Source organism: Cryptotermes secundus, unplaced genomic scaffold (genome assembly GCF_002891405.2).
Source record: "Cryptotermes secundus unplaced genomic scaffold, Csec_1.0 scaffold1057, whole genome shotgun sequence".
Classification (NCBI taxonomy): Eukaryota; Metazoa; Arthropoda; class Insecta; order Blattodea; family Kalotermitidae; genus Cryptotermes; species Cryptotermes secundus.
Genome location: NW_019729909.1, coordinates 263034 through 288375, shown reverse-complemented (window position 1 = coordinate 288375; position 25342 = coordinate 263034). Strand labels below are relative to the sequence as shown.

Sequence of the window (25342 nt, the reverse complement as noted above, 5' to 3'; positions counted from 1 at the left end):
TGGATTGAAGCGATAAATGAAGAACTTGACGCTTTGAAAAGCAATAAAGCGTGGGACTTAGTGAACCTTCCTCCAGGAGAAAAGGCTGTGGGTAATAAGTGGGTGTTTAAAATTAAACACGATAGTGAAGGCAAAATTACAAAACACAAGGCACGATTAGTGGCCAAAGGATTCACACAAACTTATGGGTTTAATTATACAGAAACCTTTTCTCCTGTAGTAAGGTACTCCACACTAAGACTTTTGCTTTCTTTAGCTATTCAGTTAGATTGGAAAATAGATCATTGGGACATTGTAACCGCTTTTCTGCATGGCCCTCTTAAGGAGAATGTGTATATGGTTCCACCTTATGGGCTAAATGCTACGGATGTAAAAGGTAAAGTATGCAAATTGAGAACAGGATTGTATGGTCTTAAGCAATCTTCACGAATTTGGTATGAACAACTTCATTCTGAACTGTGTAAATATGACTTTAGACAGTGTGAATTCGAACCCTGTGTATATACGAAGTCCAGTGAGAAAGGTGTTGTGATAGTAGCCATTTATGTGGATGACATCTTTGTCTTTTACAGTAATACTGTAGAAATGCAGAAGCTTAGGAAGGCACTAAGTAATGAGTTCCCAGTGAAGAATCTTGGTGCAGCTAAGAATATTCTAGGGATGAGAGCTGAAAGATCGAACAATGTAATCACTTTGGATCAGAGTAACTATATTAGGAATGTCCTAGATAAGTTCAGCATGCAAGACAGCAAACCAGCGCGCACCCCTCTAGTTACAGGCACCCAATTGGAGATGGGTGTATGTGATACTAGTTTTCCGTATCAGAGTCTAGTAGGATGTCTCGTGTACATCGGAGTTTGTACCAGACCTGACATAATTCATGCTGTAAGTTTGTTATCTCGTTTTAACACTTGCTATGGAGAAGTGCATGTCCGAGCTGCCAAGAGAGTACTACGATACTTGAAAGGGACTGTTGACACTAAGTTAACGTTCCAAAAGAATACCACAGCAAAGTTAGATTTGTGTGGATATGTTGATGCAGCTCATGGTAATGACCCTCTTGACAAGACCTCGTATACTGGATATGTTTTCAAATTGGGTGGTAATGTAATTTCTTGGGAAAGCAGGAAACAAGATTCGTTATCATTGTCAAGTACTGAAGCTGAGTACAAGGGGTTGAATGATGCCGCTAGAGAGTGTGTACGTTTACACGATTTACTGAATGGACTGGTTGAAGGTATTAAAGAAGGGATTTACTTATCAAACTTTGTACTAGAATTGATGGATGAAGAGAAAGTACCTGTAATCTTTAATGATAATCAGTCAGCCCAAATGTTAAGTAAGGATAGGCGATTCAGTAAGTGTACTAAGCATATAGAGTTAAAGCATCATTTTATCAGAGAAGCCATAAAGAAAAGTAAAGTGAAACTTGATTATATTCAGAGTGAAGAGTTGATGGCAGACTTGTTGACCAAAGCTCTGCCAGGTCCAAAAACTGAGTATTTTCGTCGCAAGTTGAATTTGATTGCATAGTTAATTATATTATGTTTTACTTGATTGTTGACTTATGACTGTGATGAGATTAGGAGGTCATGTTGGATTGGTAATCATATCATCATCATAAGTTGGCAACATTTATGCTTATTGTTTTTTTTATATCCGCTTCCGCTCTCTAATAAATGGAAGACTCATGAAAGCACTATGTTCCACACACGGACAGTGTATCTTAATTCATCCACCTTTCCCGACATTATTTCATCACTTTCCAAACTGTCTAGTGTTTATATGATGAATATTATTGTGATTTCTAACAACAAACATCGATATAGAATAGATATACAGGCTAGGAACCGTCAAAATATCAAACTTCTTAAAATCTTCTCTACACTAGTTTCCAGGACTCAATCTCAGCATAACCCTAATTGCTCTTTTTTGGGCAACAAATAAACTTTTCATAACTGGAGAAGAACCCCAGAATATAATACTATATTCAAGCTGAGACTGATAATAAGAAAAATTGACAATTTGAAGAGCTTGTTCACTGACAAGGGATTGTAACTTCCTGGGCATAGAACACGCTGTATTCAGTTTCTTTAATAATTTTTCAGACTGTTTTTTCCAATTAAGTTGACACTCTAAATACATACCTCAAAAATTAACATTATCAACATCTTTAAGTCTAAAATTATTATATGTTACCGATAATGTATACTCTGGAGACTTAGGAGTCACAAATTTAATCAGGTGAGTTTTACTCAAATTAAGTACCAGATTGTTATTTCAAAACCAGCTTGAAACCCTAGTCATAACTCTATTTAATTTAATATTCAAAGAGTTTAGGTCATTTGAGGTAATTAAAATTGTTGTGTTATCTGCATACAAAATAGTACATGCTATATCCTTAAGAGTAATCATTAATATAAGCATTAAACAACATTGGTCCCAGGACAGATCCCTGTGGAACACCAAAGCTTACAGATTTCCATTCAGAGATTGTAGCAGTCAAATTACAAGTATGCAGCACAACTCTTTGCATTCTATTTTTTAAATAAGTCTCCAACCATTTCAAAATAGGCCCTTTGACTCTATACGTCTTCAACTTTTGAATCAACAGATCATGACTGACACAATCAAAGGCCTTTTGTCAGATCACATAAAATACCTACCACAAACTCCTTATTGATCCATGCTTTAAGGACAGTATCAGTTAGATTAATGGCTGTGGTTTGTGTAGAAACATCCTTACGAAAGACATACTGCTCAGGAGCCAGGATATCATTTCTTATAAAATGCTGTTTAAGCCTGCTAAACACCAATATTTCAAATAATTTAGAGAAACTTGTCAACAAAGATATCGGTCTATAGTTGGCAATTTCAGTAACATCACCTTTCTTAAAACATGGTATAATATTTGCATATTTCAATCGGTCGAGACATTTGCCCGAACTTACAGAAAGATTATAAATATAAGTAAGTGGTTTTGCTATCTGTTCACCACATAATTTAATAATTTTATTTGACAACCCATCATATCCACAAGAAGATTTATTTTTTAATGAATTTATCGTGCTTAATACTTCTGCCTCAGTAATTGGAATATTTACAATTTCAGAAATCTTATCTGTAGAGCACTCACATGAAAGTGGTAAAAAACATACATTATTAGAACTCTGACAAACTAATTTGTTAACTGAACTCAAAAAATATGAGTTAAATGCCTTAGCTTCATTCCTACTATCGATTATTACATTACCTTCTCTCAATTCTGAATATGAACGTTTTTTCTTCGATTCTCTACCATTTTCTCTCTTTATGATTTTCCAGGACTCCTTGGATTTATTAGATGCAGCCGTTATTATTCCCTCGTAATATATAGCTTTAGCTCTCCTGATAACTTTTCTCAGCAACGTACAATATCGAGCATAATATTCCTTTAAGCCTGGGTAATTAGTAGATCTAATCATCAATTACAAATACTTTTTTCGCTTGCAGAAATTTTAATTCCTTTAGTGATCCACTGGTTAGAGTACATGACTGTAGACACTAGTGTGTGCGTGTACCAGTGAACACGGCCACACAGATGCATGCCCATGTGTGTACACACTGACACATACACTTAATTTTATCAAGATAATATACTGTACTGTAAGTATCTAGTTTCACCTAGTAGCACCACATTATCACTGAAATAAAATATTAAATTAAAGGCGTTTTTTCTAAGAACTGATTAAGGAAACAAGGTCGTTATTTATCACAAGTTACTTACTTTGGTAACACGTTATGCCCAGTTAAATAACTAAATGGAAGTGAGGCTGAAATTGTGGAAATACACAAGACTGTATTAGTTAGTTACAAGTACAGTAGTAAGTAAATGTTTGATTCATTGGTATGACTATAAAGAAATAACAAGGGTTATGACAGAATATTTGGTTAAGTTGGTTAATCAATACAAGAACATTTTAGATCAGCAATTCTCAATCTCTTTTTCTGTTAACAATACATGCTGAAATGCAAATATTTTTGTGACATACATATTGAGGCAAGAAAGTACCACATCTATTTTTGCAACAAAGTACTGTGGAATGCAAATCATAGCAGAGTGTAAGACAACCTTGTCCTGCATTCAAGCATAAAAATAACAGAGCAGAGTTCTCTCCATTCCTCCAGAAATTTCATTAATTCCTGAAGTGTAAAAATAAGTGTCAATGCACTTGTAATATAAAAATATATCCTTATTTGTTGGCAGTTTCCCCTGCAACATTTATCATGAGTGAATTTTCTGTATTTCTTTGTATTACTCTCTGATGAAGTCTCCCTCAAACTTTTCCATCCTGCTTCAAGTTACAACCTCTTTATTAACAGTCACAACACAACAAATATCAAGGTCAGTGCCCCGCTACGGCTCTGTTACATGTTTCGGCTATCAATAGCAATCATCAGGCGAACACATGGCTAACAGCATATACACCATCAAACTGGATACAATACTATTAATCATATAAAAAACACTTGATGTAAAAAATACAATAAACCATACTATAGAAACAGAAGTCATAGTATAAAACAAGAATAAAATTTTAAAATTTTTAATTGATGCTCTATAACATCGAATCAGTCATTGGTTTTGTAATTTCGTACGTTCCCATGGACAAATTGGAATATTATATATTTTTTCTTTTTGTATATAAGATTGTATTGGAGGCTCGTGATGTAGACGTAGTAAATCAACGTTAATTGTTTAGTCGGTGCCTCATCTTGTAAAGTGTTGTCCCATACTGCAGGGAATGTAAACAACGACTGCTACAACATGTAGCAGAGCTGTGGCGGGGCACTGACATTGATATTTGTTGTGCTGTGACGGTTAATAAAGAGGCTGTATATTGTAACACAACAGGATGCATGAAATGAAAACTGTTTCAAGTTCTCTGAACTTTACTCTTTATCACACAACTCACTAGTAGTTTTAGAAGACCAGTTCTTCCCTGTCTTCTCAATGTGGCAGAAATGTTCATTACATAATCACAGAAGAGTTAAGTATGTAAATAAAAAATCTATAGAAGTTTCAAATTACCTGTTTTCTGTTGATATCATTATTACAGCTAAAATAATTCTCTAAAACTGTTGGTCTACTACCTTAAAGGGGTTGCTAGGCTCTGTGAAGAATTATTTACAATATAATCACATCCACACAAGATTCAGGCATGTCCGTAAGTTAGTAAGATTTAATGCAGATGCTTTTGGAAAATGTTGATGCAGCCAGCAAAGAATTTTGAGGAAATTCTTGTGACTATACAGAAACATTCTATAGCACACTGCAGGTGTAGAGAAGTTGTAAGATTATTTTGATTCCTTTTATTAATATACAACTGCATGTAACTCACTACAGATGACACCTGATTTCTGTACTCTACCAGGTACTTGGGCACAATGTCACTTTCCGGAGAAAAAGTCTCTGGAATAAGAGGGTGATCAGTCTTCCATCTAGTGTCAATTTAAAGAATGTTCACAAATTTTACTCCACCCCCCTCTATACCCTCACAACTTTAGCATTTTCCTTCCACCTCGAAATCTTAGCACTGTAATCTTGTTCAAGCTAATATGCTGATGCACAAATTTATTTTGTTCCTGCTGTTTAATTTACATATAAGGACAAGACATACTACAACTGTTGAGCAACTGATGATGTGGAGTTCTGTCTTCTTGGACATTACACCATGTAGTCTGTTGAAAGTTAGCCAATATTTTGGATGTGACATATCCTTCCAAAACACAGGCTGACTTCCAACAGACTACACAGTTTTATATGCCAGAAGACAGAATTCATCCTCACTGTCTTTGTGAGAACTTCAAATCCTACAGCTGACAGTGTGTTCAAAAATTAATTTGGCATCCTATGCTAAACAGTGCAATAAATATATGCAGTGGAGAGACAGTTACTCATTATATACTGTATTCTGAACATCTAAATCATCTTCATCAATGCCTTTACTTTGTTTTTAATTGTGAGATTGAGAAAACATGTTCTAAAACCTTCTTTTTCTGCAGTGTAGAACAGAGGAAGCCTCCTGAACAGCATTCCAAATCTAAAAAGAAAACAGAAGCTGCAGGCATGCACCATTTTATTACGTTTTATATCAAGGAGCATAGTAGCTTGGAGAACTGTGACTTACAGGACGGCCAGGCAGACCCGGCTCCCCTGTATATCCTCTCGATCCATTTCTCCCAGGAATTCCCTAGTTGTTAAAAAATTTTTATAAAATTACTAAAATTATAAACTGCAAGCTGTTAAAAACTATTATAGAAATCTCCAAAAAATAATAGTTTGTAATAATTTATGTAAAAAGTACTATTGATATGGATTGATAGTTACTCATACTAGTTAGGGCATGATACCAATTGTAAATAACAGGTTTATGTCAAAACTTCCAAGAACATAAATACAGTTTGAGTTCTGACTACAGAATCAACTGTTTGAGAACCACAACTTTAATAAATCCCTTTCTGAGCCATATGGTGTTAGAACTGAAACATGTTCTTACATATCCTTGTCACTGTCATAAATATTTCTTCTGATATGATTTTGAATACACACAAACTGAGATTGTTACAACTGTGTTGCATGAATAAATTATTTTTTGGAGATACATATATACACAACAGTGACTATTCTGTGTTGTACTGCTACACTATGATATGACATGTATCACTGAACTGGTCAAATTGCTTAATTTATGTCAACGAAGCAATCGGCAAAGAACAGTCTGTTAGTTTATTCACATAAAAACCAATGTTAATTGAGTGGTGAAAGAATTAATGTATGAGTCTCACAGGCAATCCCAGCTGTCCAGGAAGCCCTGGAAATCCTGGTGGTCCCATCATCCCATAATCTCCCTTTGTACCCTGTAAGCAATGTCATTAATATGATGAATATTTACAAAAAATTTTGCACTTGTATTAGTCAGTAACTGCAGATTGTTAAGAATGAAAAACGTACATACTAACCTTAGGTCCTACCAAACCAGGAGCACCAGAAGGTCCAATAGGCCCCATGGGTCCTTGGGGTCCTCTTTCACCAGGTGGTCCAGGTTCTCCAGGTATCCCTTGTCTGCCATCATGTCCAGGAAGACCTTCAGGACCAAGGGGTCCTGGTGGACCAGGAGGTCCAGGTTCACCAGGTTCACCCTTGAGTGAAGATGGTTCATAATTTGTGTTCATCATTTCATTTGCCAAAGCAAGATTAAGGGAACACTTAAACTGACCTGGCAGTTTTAATAAATGGGAATTATCATACAAGTCTGAAGTTTTGACAGTGGTGTGACAGATTATTTGGAACTATTATTTTGGGTTTTGTCCATTATCTGAGCTTGCTAACACCATAAATGAGCAGACTGGCACACTCTCTCAACTGTGTGGTACAGAAAGTAGATCTGATTTTATACCTTATTCATCTGAAGAGAGACAGAAAACCAATTTTCAAAACCCAGTGGTTTTAATAGTCAAATGATGGGGAAAGCCCAAAATGATTGTTTTAAGCATATATTATCATGCTGCACATCACACAAAATATGACTGAATTCTGGGTGTTTATAGAAATCATCATGCCAAAGACATGCCACTAAATGAAACAGATATCTTAGCCCAAGGACCAAATAATTATTTCTCATGAGGAAAAACAAAGTTAATCTGCAACTCATTACATGGATTAAATGAACAGGGGGAAAAAAATTCACAATGGTTTTCTGGCTGGTTTCATTCAAATTACATTGACATATTCTTATGGAATCCAAAAACCTGTTACCATGTTCACAAAGATCTTCCACTTAGCACCTATCATAAGCCAGTTGGATATACTCCAATCCACTATTTCCCTTTTCTAATACAATTCTTCCATCTGTGCCTAGTCCCCCAAGTTCAATCATTATGTCCTTTTCCTGACCTAAGACCTAATCCAAGTTCAACGCAAACCCCTGTGTGATGCTTTGTTATATGCTGTTTTTAACAATGAAGGATTGTTATCCCAATGGTCAAGTTTCTAGCTAGAAAGCCATCCCTCATGAGCTGTTCACGATTACTTGTTCAATATACCCACAGCTGCCTTGAGATCATCTCCCTCCATAACATGAAAAAGTGTCATGTCATGGAGACAAGGACTACTATGTAAAATTTCATATTTTTTAATTAATAACATATTTCTAGGCATGACAAAATTCTTACCATCCTCAAACATTTACACGAAGACCCTACAATAGTGCCTTCTAAACTGTGATACTGCACACAGAAGACTGAAACAAATCCTGAATTATCTTTCAAATCCAAATATGTAAGATTCTAAGGTCTGAAAACACATGAGATGTAATATGTTACATTTTACATGGCATGATGCTTGCAATATCCTCCAATGAAAAGAAGGCAAGGCAAGTGGTGAACATAACTAATCAGTCTTGACCATTCTACTGTTTACTTACAACACACTGAGTTTCAGTGTACCAATGGCAATAGTATGAATCATCTAAAAATCACGCTGACATTTTCAGTTTTAACAGTGCGTCCAGATGGCACTTAGTAATTACCTTCCCCTTCACTTCACTGGAGGACAGTATATACTGGTTACTTTACCATCTGATTTTCATAACACTGGAGCATTCAAATATGCAGAACTTAAACTGTCATAATTAAGAAACATATAAGAACTTGAAAATCAGACAAAAAGTGCATGCAACACAAATTCAGTGTAACAGTTATGGAATGTGCATGCAAACTACAGGATGCAGCTGTAAATCAGGGAAGGAAGGCATTTTCACCATACTGTACACTTTCAGATTCAGATATTACAAGTTACATGCATTGAAAAACACTGATTGAAAACCCTGCAGTAACTGAAACACAGAATTAATAATAATATTTTTCAGTCATTGAGGCCTCGCTACAGACTAATCTACTTGACTTATAGCAAATGAAATGAATGCAATATTTAGCAAGCAACAAATAAAAGAATGCAGAAACAGCTGATTTAAAGTTACATTGCAAAACATATCCCACTACCTCTGTCTAATAGCTATCTTCCCAAATTACCGTACCAGGGATCCTAATGTGGAGAGGTAATATGCCACATACTTTTCACATACATTATGCTTGGTGGCACAAACGATTTGTTTTAAACAAATGGAAAACATAAACAGCCCTAAAGATCTGAAAGGGTCTCATATAAGTTATGTAGAATATACCTTATGTAAGTGCATACCAGAGACTCCACTTCACATACTGACAAGCCAATTACAACATACCATACTGAAAGACAACAAAGTTCAGATTTCAAGGAAGTCATGTAAAAGAATTTTAATGAAAATGATGACAGAGGACTGCTGCTGGCAGACCCACCTTTTGGTAGAATTGATACTACTGGCAACCAGTATGTGTGTACTCAAAATCTCTCATGTAGCACCATTATGATCTTGGTATCAGGAGAAAAATATTTATTTAGTCTGGTTGATCCTTTAGACACATACACATAAAATATTTTACATTTTGAATATTAAAAACTGACATTTTTACAATTTTTTTTTTTATTTGAACACAAACTTCAAACCTACATATAGACCTATTCATGATATATGTTTGATGTCCTCTGAATGATCTGAATGAAAACCATAACATAGTTGTATTTGATGGTTACCTTATGTTATGAAATCAATATTACTAAATACTCATAGTGCCAAAAACTATACTTCTATAGGTTCCAGTGTCTACACAGCTGTTATTGTATGTACTGCCAACTAAACAAATGTTCAGTATGTTTACATTATTGCTAGCTGGCAGCAGCACCTCTTCAATGAGATAATGCATTCCCAGTCAGTTCCTCTACCAAACCACGCCACTGTGCAAAACCTGATTGAGCTCCATCCACATTTCATCCTTACAATCAAAGATCAATCAATGCTATCCTTTGATCTCCTCAGTCTTCAAAAGGTCATTTTCAAAGAGGCTTTCCCATACAAATTCTGTATGTTGTTCTATCTCCTATACTATAGCCACATGCTGAGATGGTTATAACCTCCACTATAATCCCTATCTGAACAGCAATATGTGACCTGTTTAAGTCATGAATTTCCGCATTAAGTAACATCTCAAAGTGATCATATATTTAATCCCTCTTAAGTCAATATATCTTCCTGACCACTAATAATCTCCGTTCTTTGCTTAGAGTAGAAGACATGCATTAAGTAACATCTCAAAGTGATCATATATTTAATCCCTCTTAAGTCAATATATCTTCCTGACCACTAATAATCTTCGTTCTTTGCTTAGAGTAGAAGACATGTTTCACACAGATACAAAAAATTGTAAATTAATTTTCTTATTTATCCTGATCTTCATTATTCTGTAAAGCAGATGGGTTGATAACAATTTATGAAATGACTAACAAACATTTCCAGAATTTATTCTTCTCCTACCTTCACCATAAACCTTGTTTCTGTTTGTTAACTGACACTTAAATTTTAAAAATGTTGATGCTTTATCACATACAACAGTAGCTAAATTCTATCTTCTGTTGATTTGGGTTTGGTGTCATGTTTAGACACACGGTTTTATCTGCATTTACTTTTAGATCAGTGTGTTTGTTGGTGTATAGGAGAATTCCTGTGATCTTTATGGTATAACAATACACAATGCTTACCATTTTCCAACTATGCTATTTAATATAATGTTTCAGCAGTTTTTTAATTCATGTACACAAAAAAATTGTGAGCATAGAACAAGAGTGAGTATAACTATAATAATAACAATAACAATAATGAGCTGTGCTGCTTGAAAGCCAGACTATAAGACTTCCATCACTACACAATGGACAATGAGAAAGCATGCTACCTAGAGAACAGTGTGCAATCAATATCTAAGCAACAAATTATTTGAGGCAGTAAAAATGTATTCCCATGGCAACAAGAGATTCGTTGCATAGCAGTGGGCGAAACTAAACCCTTCAACAAGGTGTTTCCAATTCAGCCCGAGTGCATGATATAACAGTCCAACATCTAGTTCGTATCCGACCAGAGCAGAAGCAAGTTTGTATCTGACAAGAGCAGAAGCAAGTTTGTATCAGACAAGAGCAGAAGCAAGTTTGTATCCAACAAGAGCAAAAGCAAGTTTGTATCTGACAAGAGCAGAAGTAAGTTCGTATCCGACTTGAGCAGAAGCAAGTTCGCATCTGACAAGAGCAGAAGCAAGTTTGTATCCGACAAGAGCAGAAGCAAGTTCATATCCGACTAGAGCAGAAGCAAGTTCGTATCCGACTAGAGCAGAAGAAAGTTCGTATCCGACTAGAGCAGAAGCAAGTTCATATCCGGCTAGAGCAGAAGCAAGTTTGTATCCGACAAGAGACCAGTCAGTTTTAGATTCGACGAGAGCTAAGGACAGTTGAGCTCTCTGAACAGAGCAGAAGACACTTCACCAAGATTAGTGTTGTAAGAGTGTATAACATTGAAGAGGAACGTCTGAAGACATTATAAATGTGAATAATTGTATCTGTGAATGTAAAGTGTGATCGTCCAATAAATATTCGTTCAAATCCAAGACCCACAAAATTTCATGTGACAGTAATAATAATAATATCATCATCATCATGGACTTAAACTCTCAGTAATTAAGTGCCTTCAAGAACAGTACTCTTATTAACATATTACAATTGCAGATAATATTTTTAAACACATTGTTACATTATTTTTAAAGTAAAAGAGCACATATGCTTTGATAAGTGTTAATGGCACCAGTCGTTCCAGCAACACATGATTTTATCATGAGGTCTTGGGCTTGCCAACCACCATGCCTTTCAGAAACATAACTCCTATGGTTGGCAAGGGATTGCTGTATATATACTTCCCTTCCCCCAGTGATCACCAGTATTAACAACTACCTGAATTAACCCATTCAATCCACACCTTTCTGGTCCTCAGGAACTTGATTCTTCACTTTTGTGCCAAACTAAGAAAGCAGAAGATGCATCCAATTGTTTTAAACATTTGTGAATTGGAGAATCATCAGATAAGTTGAAGTTCATCTACTCAGATTCCACTAGATACTTCACACACATATATAGATATTCTTTTTTACATAGCAAGCTTCTTATCCAGGTATAAGTGTTTTCAAATATAACATGCCTGTTTTCATTCAAATCATTCTCATTTCATCTTCATAATAATTCATTCTGTCTTCCCATGCTATATAATTTAATCACTTTTCAGAGAAGTTACAGAGCAATTTATAAAGAAAAGGATAAAAATATTGTTCTTATAATAGATGCAATCATGCTGAGAAAAGCCATGTCACAAATCTTGACATATTTCAGCAGATTAATTCTGTATGGAAAACATCCTTAATTTGAACATTATGAATATTCTCATTTCTTTTGAAGGGCAGATTTAAAATGAGTTTATAAGAAAATCAGAAGTTTTTGTAGTAATCACTGATTTTGCAGTCCTTCAATTTCTTTTAGGTAGGTCAGCATAGTGATAGAAGCATAGATTTTCTAACATTCTCTCTTACTTTCATTCTCAAGAACACACTTACTTTGAGTTTAATGATCTGCTGAACCGAAATGTTATGCCCGTGCTCCTGGAGACCCTAGAAATGTTATTAACTGTGGGTGAGTTATATGATTGTTATTAAGTTTGAAAAGGAAAGTGTTGATAACACAGCTGAGAATGAAAATGGTGCCATTATTGAAAATGATCTGAAAAAATGGCATAAAGGACGGGATTTACGTCACGTATGATGTAAGTTCTCTCACATTATACATTGCATGGACTATCACTTGCTAAATGTGCAGCAAACATGATTCGCTGTTATAGCATATTATAAGAATGAGAGGACGTTCGAATGGTGACAGTTTGAAATGTTGTGTAGGACAGCCACATATAAAGTCTTATCATAAACTGACTCATTAACAAAAATTTGTAAAGAATTTTAAGTGCCAATTTTTTAGCTTAATGCGATGAAAATTAATTTTCTTTGAAGTTACAAATGCGTTTTAGTGAAATTATGTCATAACTATGAACACTGATCATGTATTATATCAACAATTTTGACAAGCAATGCCATCAAATATATACAATTATATCTTGTACCTTAATATAAATTTGAAATCAAAAGGTGTGTTATTTGTTGCTGGAGTGGAGTGAATTCTATAGCAGCATGGCTATAAACAACCTGCAAAATTAGCTAAAACTTTAGGAGCATATTCTACAGGCATCATGATCCCCAAGTACACATACACTTACATGTAGTTTGTAGGAGATATGTGATTATCCTTCACAAATAACATAAAGTGGCAATTTCTTCTTGTAGGTTAATTTATTCTTGAACTCTTCAACTACTTCTTTTGCTGCTAATATTTAATCACTTGGCTAAAAGAAAGTACAATCCCTCTACACCAGTTCTATCTCAACTTAAAAAAAATATTCTGTGTTAATGACATCATAACAAATCTGTTTTAAATAACTGATAAATCCATAATTTGAGAATTTGCAAAACTTGAAATTAGGCCTCTCACTTTGAGTCTCAATACATGTGAGGAGCGTTCTGTATATAATGCCTATTTTTTTTAATGAAAACTACAACAGATACAGAAAGCATAATAATGCAGTTAAATAAAGCAAGATTTCAGCTACTTACAGTTATTTTCCCACATAATCACCACCATTTGTTATGCACTTTTGCCAGCGATGAACAAGAGCCTGTACGCCGCGCCCATAAAAGTATGTGCCCACAGAGGCTAGCCGCTTTCTTACAGCTGCAATGACAGCATCGTTGTCTGGAAAATGTTGCCCACGTAGTCCAGCTTTCATAGGCCCAAAGAGATGGAAGTCTGAAGGTGCTAAATCGAGGCTATAAGGTGGCTGTGGTAGGACAGTCCAGCCAAACTTTGAAATGTGTGCAGTGGTCGCCAAACTGGTATGGGGTCTACTGTTATTGTGTTGCAAGCGAAAAGTTGTCTGCTTCTCTGGCCTGACTCGGGAAATGCGGGCTTTCAGTTTAGTCAGCTTCGTCTTGTAGCGTTCAGAATTGACAGTCTCATCAGGCTCCAGGAAATCCAACAAAATCACACCCCACCTATCCCAAAAGACCGTGCACATCACTTTCCATGCCAATGGCTGTGTTTTGAACTTCTTTTTTCTTGGGGAATCCAGATGTCGCCACTCCATGGACTGTCTTTTGGATTCCAGCTCATAGTGGTGACACAACGTCTCATCTCCGGTGATGATGCTGTCCAGAAACTTGTCACCTTCAACCTCAGACTGCTGCAACAGGTCCTGACAGACTTCCATTCAATGAGTTTTGTGGTTCTGTGTAAGCATCTGCGGGGACCCCCCTGGAATAAACTTTGCGATGATCCAGCTTCCCCAACATCGTTTCCAATGCATTACAGCCGATATTAAGCCGTGCACACAGTTCCCTTGTCGTTATCTGCCAATCTGTACAGATGAGCTGATCAAGGTGCTGTTCATTGTGAGGAGTGGCAGCTGAGCAGGGACGCACAGGGCGTGGCTTGTCGTGCACTTTAATTTCGCCACTGTTGAAACGCACTACCCACCACCTCACTGTGATTACATCCACTGTATTGTCTCCATACACCTTTAACAAGCATCAATGGATGTCAATGGGTGCAATTTGTTTGGCAGTGAGAAATTCAATAACACATCTCTGTTTCGTATGCACTTCTATGTCAGACGCCATTTTGGTAGACTGCTCTGCTGTCACTATCTGTCGCACGACAACCGAACTAACAGTACATTGGCAGGAAGGTTCAACCTTTACTACAACACCACCAACATCCAGCTCAGACTTACATATTAACACAAAAAAATATGAGGCATTATATACGGAACGCCCTTCATAGAATGAAGAAACCTGTTGGGCTTCAAGGACATTTGCTGACATCTGAAACTTGTTTTTTAATTAGAGAAAGGAACTGTGACATTCTTAATTGGAGAAAAGGAACTGTGACATTCCAATAACATTTTACTATACCACACACATGTTCAACATGGAGAAGGGTATGGTTCTCAACACTTTCTACTAAGTTCAAAATTCACATATGTTAGGAATAAAAATGATGTACTACATACCTATTGAAATTTTATAAATTATTCAACAAATCTACAACATTTTACTGAAACACAAATTGATTTCTCAGCTGAAAATCAAAATTTTAATTGAATGTAATGTGATAATTCTTCCTACTTTCATGAGATCCTCTCAATTAGACAGATGTAAGATCTAAAAGTGTTGAAAACTACACAGCAACATAATGGAGTTAATTCTGCATAGCTCAAGTCAACATATACACAGTAAACAACAACACACAAAATTAAATGAGTAAACAACTGAACTGTTAATAAAGGGAACAGCTTAGCCATCTGAAATAGGAACTGTTAGTAAACTACAGCAAAGCAACATTCCTGTGAAAGTGATCTGATCTCACCTTGACAGCAACTATTTCGGCATAACCTAAGGTGCCACCTCTCAGTGTGGTCACTGAGCGTTTTAATCCCTGGAAATAGACCCATGTGTTGTTAATATTATTCCTGATGAATGAATTTCCCTTGAAAGGAACAAAACTTGCAACATTTCTTCTAATGGAATACGTCAGTAATCTCACAATAGGCTTAACTTGAGATCCAGGATGTGTATTTTGTACAAAGAGGTAACTTTTCTTGCATATAAGGGAATATTTAAGTGGGAAACATTCCTAAATGCTGTGTCAGTACATTTTAAGCTCTGTTAAAACAGATTAATTCTGTCACATTAAGGCTCAGGGATCCCTGAACTGATTATAGTACACAGCGTATTCACACCTTTTAGTCTATTAAAGATCACTGATTCCACTAAATTAAATTATATACACAAATTCTATAGATGTTTTCTGCACGCCATGCTTCCATCAGGATTTGATGCTGATATAACAACCCACAGCAGTGCTGTTACTGAATTTTAATTTGAGCCGCTGATGGCAATATGTGTGACTGCAAACTTAGGTGGACAGAGTACAGCCAAGAACAATGCAGTGGAACAGAACCTGAAGAAACACATACGAGGGGGGACCCCAAAATAACCGGAAATGACCTGTTGCGTGCGCATGCTTTGTAGTTACGAGTTGTGCTGCTAGGTGGTGTTAGCTGGGGGTCTCCCGCGACTGTTAGTGAGCTGGCGTCAGTCTGAGTTAAGTGGTTTGTCTGTGGTGCTCTGTTGTGTGCGTTCCTGTTTCAACCCTTTGGCGATTAGTGAGATGGCCGACCAGAAGGAACAAAGAGTGTGCGTGAAATTGATGAAGATCGTCGAAAGACCATTGACCAACTTTCTGAGGAAACGAACATCTCATGGAGCACGGTCCAGCGAATTTTAACCGAAGGTTTGCACATGAGACGGGTGTCTGCAAAATTTGTTCCTCGCTTGCTCGGAGATGACCAAAGAGAAAACCGCGTGAATGTTTGCCGCGACTTGAAGAGTGAAGTGCAGTTTTCCCTAACAGAAAGCAAAATTTCACGCACACTCTTTGTTCCTTCTGGTCGGCCATCTCACTAATCGCCAAAGGGTTGAAACAGGAACGCACACAACAGAGCACCACAGACAAACCACTTAACTCAGACTGACGCCAGCTCACTAACAGTCGCGGGAGACCCCCAACTAACACCACCTAGCAGCACAACTCGTAACTACAAAGCATGCGCGCGCAACAGGTCGTTTCTGGTTATTTTTGGGTCCCCCTTCGTACAATTGCCAATGTACCCGGCCACCTCGCAATTGTCAGCCAATATTGTTTCAAGGTGGACAGTGCTGAGCATTGACACCAGGAATCATTAAACACTTGCAGGATTTCCAGGATATGATAACTCTGGTTTTTTCCAGCTTATTTACTTGACAGGAGCTGACTATGCATAAATACTGTAATGAAATCATGCTCAAGGGCAGAGCCTTCTAAATAGTCAAATATACAAATGTGTTTTGTATTTTACAGATCTAGAGTTCCTTTAGTATTATTACAAATGTTTTATAGATGATTTCATACATTTGTAATATGAATGATACTGACTAAAATATGGTAAGAAAATAATTACAATTAAGCACATGAATAATAGCGCTCACAGATACACAATTTGTTGCAAAATGATGAAGATATAAAATAAAAGGAAAAATTGTCACTTCGCACAATTAATTATGAACTATATCATGAAGACGTATGGGGGAGTCAACATATAGAACCATGTATACTTGACCTCAGCATTTGTTTGAGGTGAGTGTTCAGCTACATGCCACAGATGCATTACCCCTGAGTAAAGAGCCCCCTGCACCCATTAGATAGGAGGCTGGGTAGGCCCAAGAACCGGTCGGGATGATGTGGAGAGGAGAATAATCTTGCCTCTGCTGGGACTCGAACTCCAACCCATTTGCCGTCCAGCCTGTAGCCAGTCGCTATACCGACTGTGTCATTAGCAATTAATATAGTATTTGGGTATGCTGGTACAGAGAGGTATGGGAGATGCTATGTCCCACAAGTCTCTTATTGCCTTAACAATGTTATGGGAATTGAGGATGGTGCAATCATGTTGCCTGGCCTGTGCTCGCCAATCATACCATCCGGAATCTTCAGGAAATCAAGTGGTTGACAAGAAAAACCGAGGTCACATGTGAAAAACATAGAGCTTTCCATATGGGTTGTGTGCTTATAAGAGGAGCAGGCAGTGCACTAGTTAGTTACTTAGTAAGTCAGTTAGTCATGACTTTTCAAGTTTTTCAATTCCTGGTTCAATGCAATGCAGCACAAGGCAACCGAGAGAAGGGAGTGAGCACAATACTGTGACCAGTAGTGTAGTTGTGAAGTAATAAGTGAACAAACAACTTATCTCAAAGAGTATAAGTGACCATGGACAGTGGGACAGTAATGTTTCCAAATATCAATAAACATTACAATATAATTCATGTGGAATTTATGGCAGATAAAGTGGTATTGGGGCAGGTTTCTCTCCGAGTACTTCAGTCTTCCCCTGCCAATATCATTCCACCAANCTGTGACCAGTAGTGTAGTTGTGAAGTAATAAGTGAACAAACAACTTATTTCTCTCCAAGCACATCAGTCTTCCCCTGCCAATATCATTCCACCAATCATCCATACTAACACTGCTCTTTTCCAACCCACCTTTGTTTGAATCAGCTCAGTCGGAATGGTGCTATCCCTGCTACACCTGTTTCCACCTTAGGAGAGTGCATGATGGCCACTGCAAGTTGTCCTCACAGATCAAACTAAGGAAGATCGGTATAGGTACGGGAAACTAGCTGGGTCAGTTTGCATGAGTCTCAGGGTAGCGGTGCTGAAGAAAGCGGTATTCTGGGAGTTGATCCAATTGACATTTATTCACCTTTTTGTTCTCCAAACCACTGTTAATTTTATGTATCCTTATGCTTTAAGTTACAGCGTTACACGATCTGCAAGCTAGGCCTCGGAGCGTGCAAGGGTCACGTCCGTTCACTTCGGAATATGGTGAAAGTCTCCCTTTGTGGAATGGCTTGTACACCCCACGCCGGGAATTCGAAAGAATTCGAATTCTCCATGGTGTGGACATATACATGTCATCCCATCTTCCTTAAGGAAGCTTGAATGAGGCAACTCAATCATAATGGCCCTCATTCACAGGCAACTGTAACAAGTTCTGACCTGTCCTTCTCATTGACCTTCCTTTTAGGCGCCTCAGGTTCCCTGTACCCGAGCTAAATTTATGACTGCTCGTAAATGTCAGAACTACGGACTCCTTGGTCCTGCCAGAATCTAGAAATTTCAATATAAACACCGTATTGCAAATCCCAGACAATGAAATACGATATTAAAGATCACAATACATTTCCAGTAATATCGAAACATAAGACTTTTGAAATTAAAAATTACCGAGAATTAATTAGAAATAAATTTCATGGTCATCTATAATCATCCAAATAAATAAGGGCTCAGAATGATCAGCGTCAATACTCATCTATCATCAGGGGCTGGTACAATAGGTCATCATGTTTAAAACCCAATGTTTTAATTTAAATATATTCCATTCACAAACAACAACAAAGAAAGCAGCTATCCATTGAATTTGCAATAGAAAGTATATTAGTTGCTACTTAACTGCCAATTAAATCTGAATATATCAAAGATTCTTCTTCATACTCACATTTTTTTAATCTTACTATTTTATTACAACACTCCTGGACCCAAGTTTTCACCTGTGTTTAGATCTGAGGTCATAATTTAGAAATAAGTTTTGCCTGACAGACATGGCTCCTCCATCAAAAACTAAATTCATGCAATGAATCAAAGACTGCATGAAAACTTGAATGTCAGGAAAACAAGGAAAGACTCTGCATAACCAATGATTAATGCTCTATGCAACCGGCTGTCCCTTCCATCAGGCTTGATAATTGAGGTCACTACATCTATTATTTATCTTAACCATATACCCGGCTTTCAGAACTATGTGAAATGAACATAATAAAGAAGAAAATTGGCTGATGGATCCTGCTCATTGGATGGAGTAAGATGACTTAGGTGGGCACTTTCTCTTTTGATGCGAAAGGTATGCTCCATCAAGAAAGCAGTAAAATTAAATTCTCACCTTGACTGCTGAGAAGACATCAAACCCTGGACTTCCAAGTTCACCTTTCTGTCCCTTCTCACCTGGTCTGCCCTATAAATAGGCACAAGAAACAAGAAAATGCAAAATTATATTAAAATTATAAAAACAATAAAGCTCATACAGTATAATTATTTAGCTTTTCTTATGTAAATGTGTCAATTGATTTCTACTGTAGGTTTCAAAAAAGTATTGCGGTCATACAGGCTAATCAGATATAAATGATTTATAAACTAGAGATATTTCACTCTGAAAAATATTTTTAAATTTCATTAATGAATTCTTTATATCTCTTCAAAATAAAATGCCACAGGCCACTGTTTTACATGAATTCTACTAAAACAATGATTCTGTTTCATGTATTTATAAACAATTGAGTTTATTCCAGGACTAAAGCCTATTGCGTATGGAGGGCCAGGTTATACCTCTGCTATGATTCAGATTGGGTACCATAATTTATTTAAAAATTTCTGCAGAAAGAATGCTTAACAAATATTACAGATTTGTAATTGCATTGCTAATGAACAGCTTTTCATGACAGATGATAATTTAACAGGAAACAAAATAGTTTTTCAAAGAAATACTACACTTTGTTAAGAAGAACTCTAATTAAATTGTAAGAAATGTTCATTTTCATATTTATACCCGGTGTGTCCAGGATCCATTAGGACTTATTTTTTTAAATTTTGCCCTTCTTTGAATTCTTTGAATTTGACCTGAATATCGAGAGCAAGGTTCCTGGTCACTCCTCCGCGACAATGCCCCACCCCACAAATCGAAGATCGTGGGCAATTTTTTGGCCAGAAAAGGGATCACAGTCCTTGATCATCCTTTGTATTCACCACATCTGGCTCCAGAAGATTTCTGGTTGTTCCCAAAAGTTAAGTTGGCGATGAAAGGAGACCATCACGACACCATCCAGGACATCCAAAGGGAATGTACCACAGTTTTAAAGACGATTCCACAAGAGGAGTACAATGACTGTGTTCGAAAACTTTTCAATTAATGTATTGATTCAGAAGGAGACTATTTTGAATAAAAAGAGTGAAATTTTGAAAATAATTCACGTCTTGTATTTTTAATGAACACAGTCCTAACAGAACCTGGACATACTGTGTATGTGTGGATAAAAATGAAATATAAGTTTGTTAATGTGGAACTGCACATACATGTTGCCTGTTAACAATAACTCACTCAAGTTGTCTCAGACTGCCTCAGGTGTTCATGTTATTTACATTATTCTGATCTGATGAAATGGTTAGCTGTTTGTTTTCTCCTCACTTTTAAAAGATAGTGCTGCATTTTCCTCACTGAATCTCTCTCAGCTTTTGGAGGCCTTTAAATTTCTAGGTCCTAAGCCACAGTTTACTTAACATACGAGGGGGGACCCAAAAATAACCGGAACCGACCTGTTGCGCGCGCATGCTTTGTAGTCACGAGTTGTGCTGCTAGGTGGTGTTAGCTGGGGGTCTCCCACGACTGTTAGTGAGCTGGCATCAGTCTGAGTTAAGTGGTTTGTCTGTGGTGCTCTGTTGTGTGCGTTCCTGTTTCAACCCTTTGGCGATTAGTGAGATGGCCGACCAGAATTGATGAAGATCGTCAAAAGACCATTGACCAACTTTCTGAGGAAACGAACATCTCATGGAGCATGGTCCAGCGAATTTTAACCGAAGGTTTGCACATGAGACAGGCTGGAGCATTGTTGTGGTGAAGCAACCAGTTCCCATTTCTCCACATTTCGGACCGTTTTCGTCGCACACTCTCTCGTAATCTTCGTAACACATCCAGGTAAAAATGTTGGTTCACTGTTTGTCCTGGCGGAACAAACTCTTTGTGGACAATGCCATTCTCACTAATCGCCAAAGGGTTGAAACAGGAACGCACACAACAGAGCACCACAGACAAACCACTTAACTCAGACTGACACCAGCTCACTAACAGTCGCAGGAGACCCCCAGCTAACACCACCTAGCAGCACAACTCGTAACTACAAAGCATGCGCGCGCAACAGGTCGGTTCCGGTTATTTTTGGGTCCCCCTTCGTATATGAATATAAAAGACCAGCCATGTACCCATGAGTGGACTGTCAGCCAGTCCCAGAATGTCAAATTATATGGTATATATTGTTAACGGAACATAGTTGTATCTTTGCTGTGTAATGGAAGAATATTTTATTTAAACTGAATCCCTAAGTTCAAAATTAGTGACCCTGAATTAGTGGGACTGAAAACATTAACAAATGCAATGCAATGCAATCCAAGGTAATGTAATGTAATGTAATCAATTATACTGTAGTTCTACAGTGGATGTAATTCTTTTGTGCCCAAAAGAGTATTAAAGATAACTTAAAGGCAGGCAAGCCATGTGCATTAACTAATGATTCTGGTCCGATTTCTGACAACAGCTTTTGAATGAAAATGTTTGCCAGGAGACTGAGAATGAAATGCATCGCTGTAAAATGTCTGCATACAGATTTCCAGAGGAAAGCTGCAGCCTAAAATGTTGTGTCAACTTTCGGAGGTTCAGGGAGAATTCTATTACGTGACAGCAAATCACTGATGTAAGAAGCTTTAACAACCACTACTGACACCTGACATGAGTCTGGTAGATTCAGTAATTTACCTAGATAAAAAAGGATCAATTGTGAACTTTGTACAATATAGAGGCAATCTGACAACTGACTATACTGAATTTTTGTATCCTAAATTCGCCATACAAACAACCAGTGCTTATAAAATATTCATTAATAACTAAAGAAATATTCAATTTTGCATTTGGAATTAATATTGCTATTGAGGAAGAGCTAAACGTGTCTCTAGTTGTTTACTCTTAATTATATGTGTACAATTTTGATTTTTTAACTTGAAATTTTTACTGTGAGTCATGAGGTTCTCATGACAATGACTAGAAATATTATTATATTTTTGACTGTGATGCTGTGTAGTATCACAGATATTTACCAGCATTTTGGAAGAATCTGCGGCCCCCCAAATTTAGGGTAGAAAATGGAGGTGACAGACTCCTCCAAAACACTGTTAGTATCTACCAGACTACACAGCATCACATCTGAGAGGAAAATAATCTCTCATATTCTCCTGAAAGATCATATTTCTGTAGTCTGTTTTCTATATGACATGGAAATTTATGCATGGCAGAATGCATAGAATATAAAACTTGTAAATTACATTATAGTACAGTTTAATAAAACTCACATATATCTAAGTAATAGACTAGTAATTCCTCCTTGGGATGTATTCATCTAACATATTTACGTTCTTACTTGATGTTATCTCTGACAAACCATTCAGTGGACACAGACAGTAAAGATTAACATCAACATAAAATTCTAAAGAAATATAGCACCAATTATTTGCCAAAGAGATAATTCTATTCTTATTTCTCTTATTTATTTATGAGTCTCTTGATAGCATGATAACATTTATATTTTTTAAGGAAACGAATATTAAGGAGCACTTTCAGAACTTCAGTCTGGGATTATGGATTGACATTTTAGATTGACTTCCGCATTAGCATGTGGTCCCATCCACTTCTCACAAAAGCATAAATATGGAGGGGTGGAATCAAGTAAAATATAACTATGTACAGTATCAGTACAGTATAAGATCACTTAAGATCTTTTATAATCCCTTCCATATATCAGAACTGTTGCTGGAAGAAATGTAAGTACTTATGACAGAATGAGAAGCAGATGGATTGTGGTACAGCTGGACTTGAAGTAGCTGTGTCACTATATGAATTGATATTAATTTAATGAAAGATAGTACAAGTATTGTAGCATGTAGACTCATTGCTATATAATGAGTATAAACAACGGCCATTGCTAAGTAATGACTGCAACAGATTCATAATATGCACCAATGGACTACCTGGGAAATGCTTAGTGTGTCAATTAATGGTAGTTCTATAGTTACTTGTAGTTATGATCTGTAAGTGTTCAACAAATCCAATTACCAATCCAAACCCCGTCTATTGTCACTCCATCACGTGACAGTGTTTTGAACATCTGCTTGTTCTTAAAGTGACATATCCGAAAATCTTGCATTACATGACCCTACTGAAAACAAATCAGTTTTCTAAAATACTCTATAAATTAAAAAAAATAATTTACAGGTTGTCACTTTAAATACTTACTGGATCTCCTTTTGGACCATCCAACCCAATAGGCCCCTAAAATAAAAAGAATTTCAGTTGATTAAACCATTGCTAAAATGTTCATTTGATACTTATGTACTCTTGTTATATCCATCTAGTTTGCATTTCTGAATGATTGGATAAATTTGGAATTATTTAATGAATTAACTATTTTTAATTTTAATTGCTTACTTTTATATTTGGAAAATATTACAAATCAATTAACACCACATTCTGTATAACATTAGTGGTACTGTACCTTGGTACTAAGGGAACATGGAATATCTGTAATGGGGACTAACAGATTTTAATAGAATTCATACTTGAAACTTCACTGCATAGTTATTGCTGCTTCTATGAAGAATAACATTTACGTCATGTTCATAGAAGCATAATTTATTACATGCAGCGAAAGAACATAAGTTGTGTCATTAAAGTGTACATGCATGTCTGCTTATGTTTGTGCACATGCAGTTGCAAGTGCACATGTGTTATTACTGTGATCCATTCAGCATGAGAATAAATTATTGTCTTTTGGGCTTCAGTGAGTGGTTATAGTGAAGTTTAATTTACATTTATATTTTTATCACAATGGGAAAATGGAAGGTAGTTTCCTGTCCATGAAAGGAGTGGAAAGATTCACAGTTATTCATTTCATCAGAAATTTTAAAATACTTTTAAGAATAACACATTATTTGTGTACCATTTATAGATATCAGAGTTTTGTTCATTAATGTAAGAGCCTCCTCACTATTGCCATATGCACAGTCAGTCCAATATGCTCTCATAGATGATAAATAGTTGTGCAATGCTAACTTTTCAGCATTAACATAATTTCAAAAAGTGGTTGTGCATTGCCTTGTGATGAATACACCACAGCATGGTACTGCCACTACTTCACTAGGGTTCTGTAATTTTGCTGTAAAAACAATACTCAATTCTAAACCCTCTACATGTTACAGATATCAAGTTTATTATGTGAATTTGCAAAGACTGCAATGAAATATATATAGTAAGCAGAAATGGCACAATTTGCACCATTCTGTAATAACTTTTTATACAATTTGGGTCACAATGTAACAGAAACCATAGTATTCTTCTGTTATATAATAAGCGAGTACTCTTTCATTTCATTACTAGGTACTTTATTATACTTAGATTTCCATTTTAATCTGTGAATTTCTTGAGACTGAAAGCAGTTATACAGTTTAAGCTATCTTAAATCTTAAATTTAAATCCCTCAGTGGCATACCAAACAAAGGAAAGGGTTATATGGCCATAATTTGCTTCCCATATGAATTGCCAATTTATGGAACCAATCATTAGAATTTTCCGACTACAACAGAGTCATAGTAGTAACACTGTATTATATTCTAGCCAAGACTAATGAATATAACCTATACTAAGTACTGTTACATAAATGTTAGATTCTGTGTTAAGCAATACAAGCAACACAAGGAAAAAACACCCAAGAATATACCATATAACCAATTAGCACAAACTGAAAGGTCTCGTCTAAAAAGACATAC

The 25342-nt window shown here is 36.4% G+C and overlaps 1 protein-coding gene across 1 annotated transcript in view; it reads right to left on the bottom strand.

Moving 5' to 3' along the window:
• LOC111865830 (collagen alpha chain CG42342) overlaps positions 1–25342 on the bottom strand; it is a gene marked incomplete at its 3' end in the record, with an annotated part of 284652 nt that overhangs the window by 63496 nt on the left and 195814 nt on the right. Inside the window, 7 exon segments of the mRNA XM_023854166.2 lie at positions 6171–6233; positions 6829–6900; positions 7003–7182; positions 12562–12615; positions 15476–15544; positions 19644–19715; positions 23814–23849. Coding sequence (XP_023709934.1) covers positions 6171–6233; positions 6829–6900; positions 7003–7182; positions 12562–12615; positions 15476–15544; positions 19644–19715; positions 23814–23849 — 546 coding nt within the window.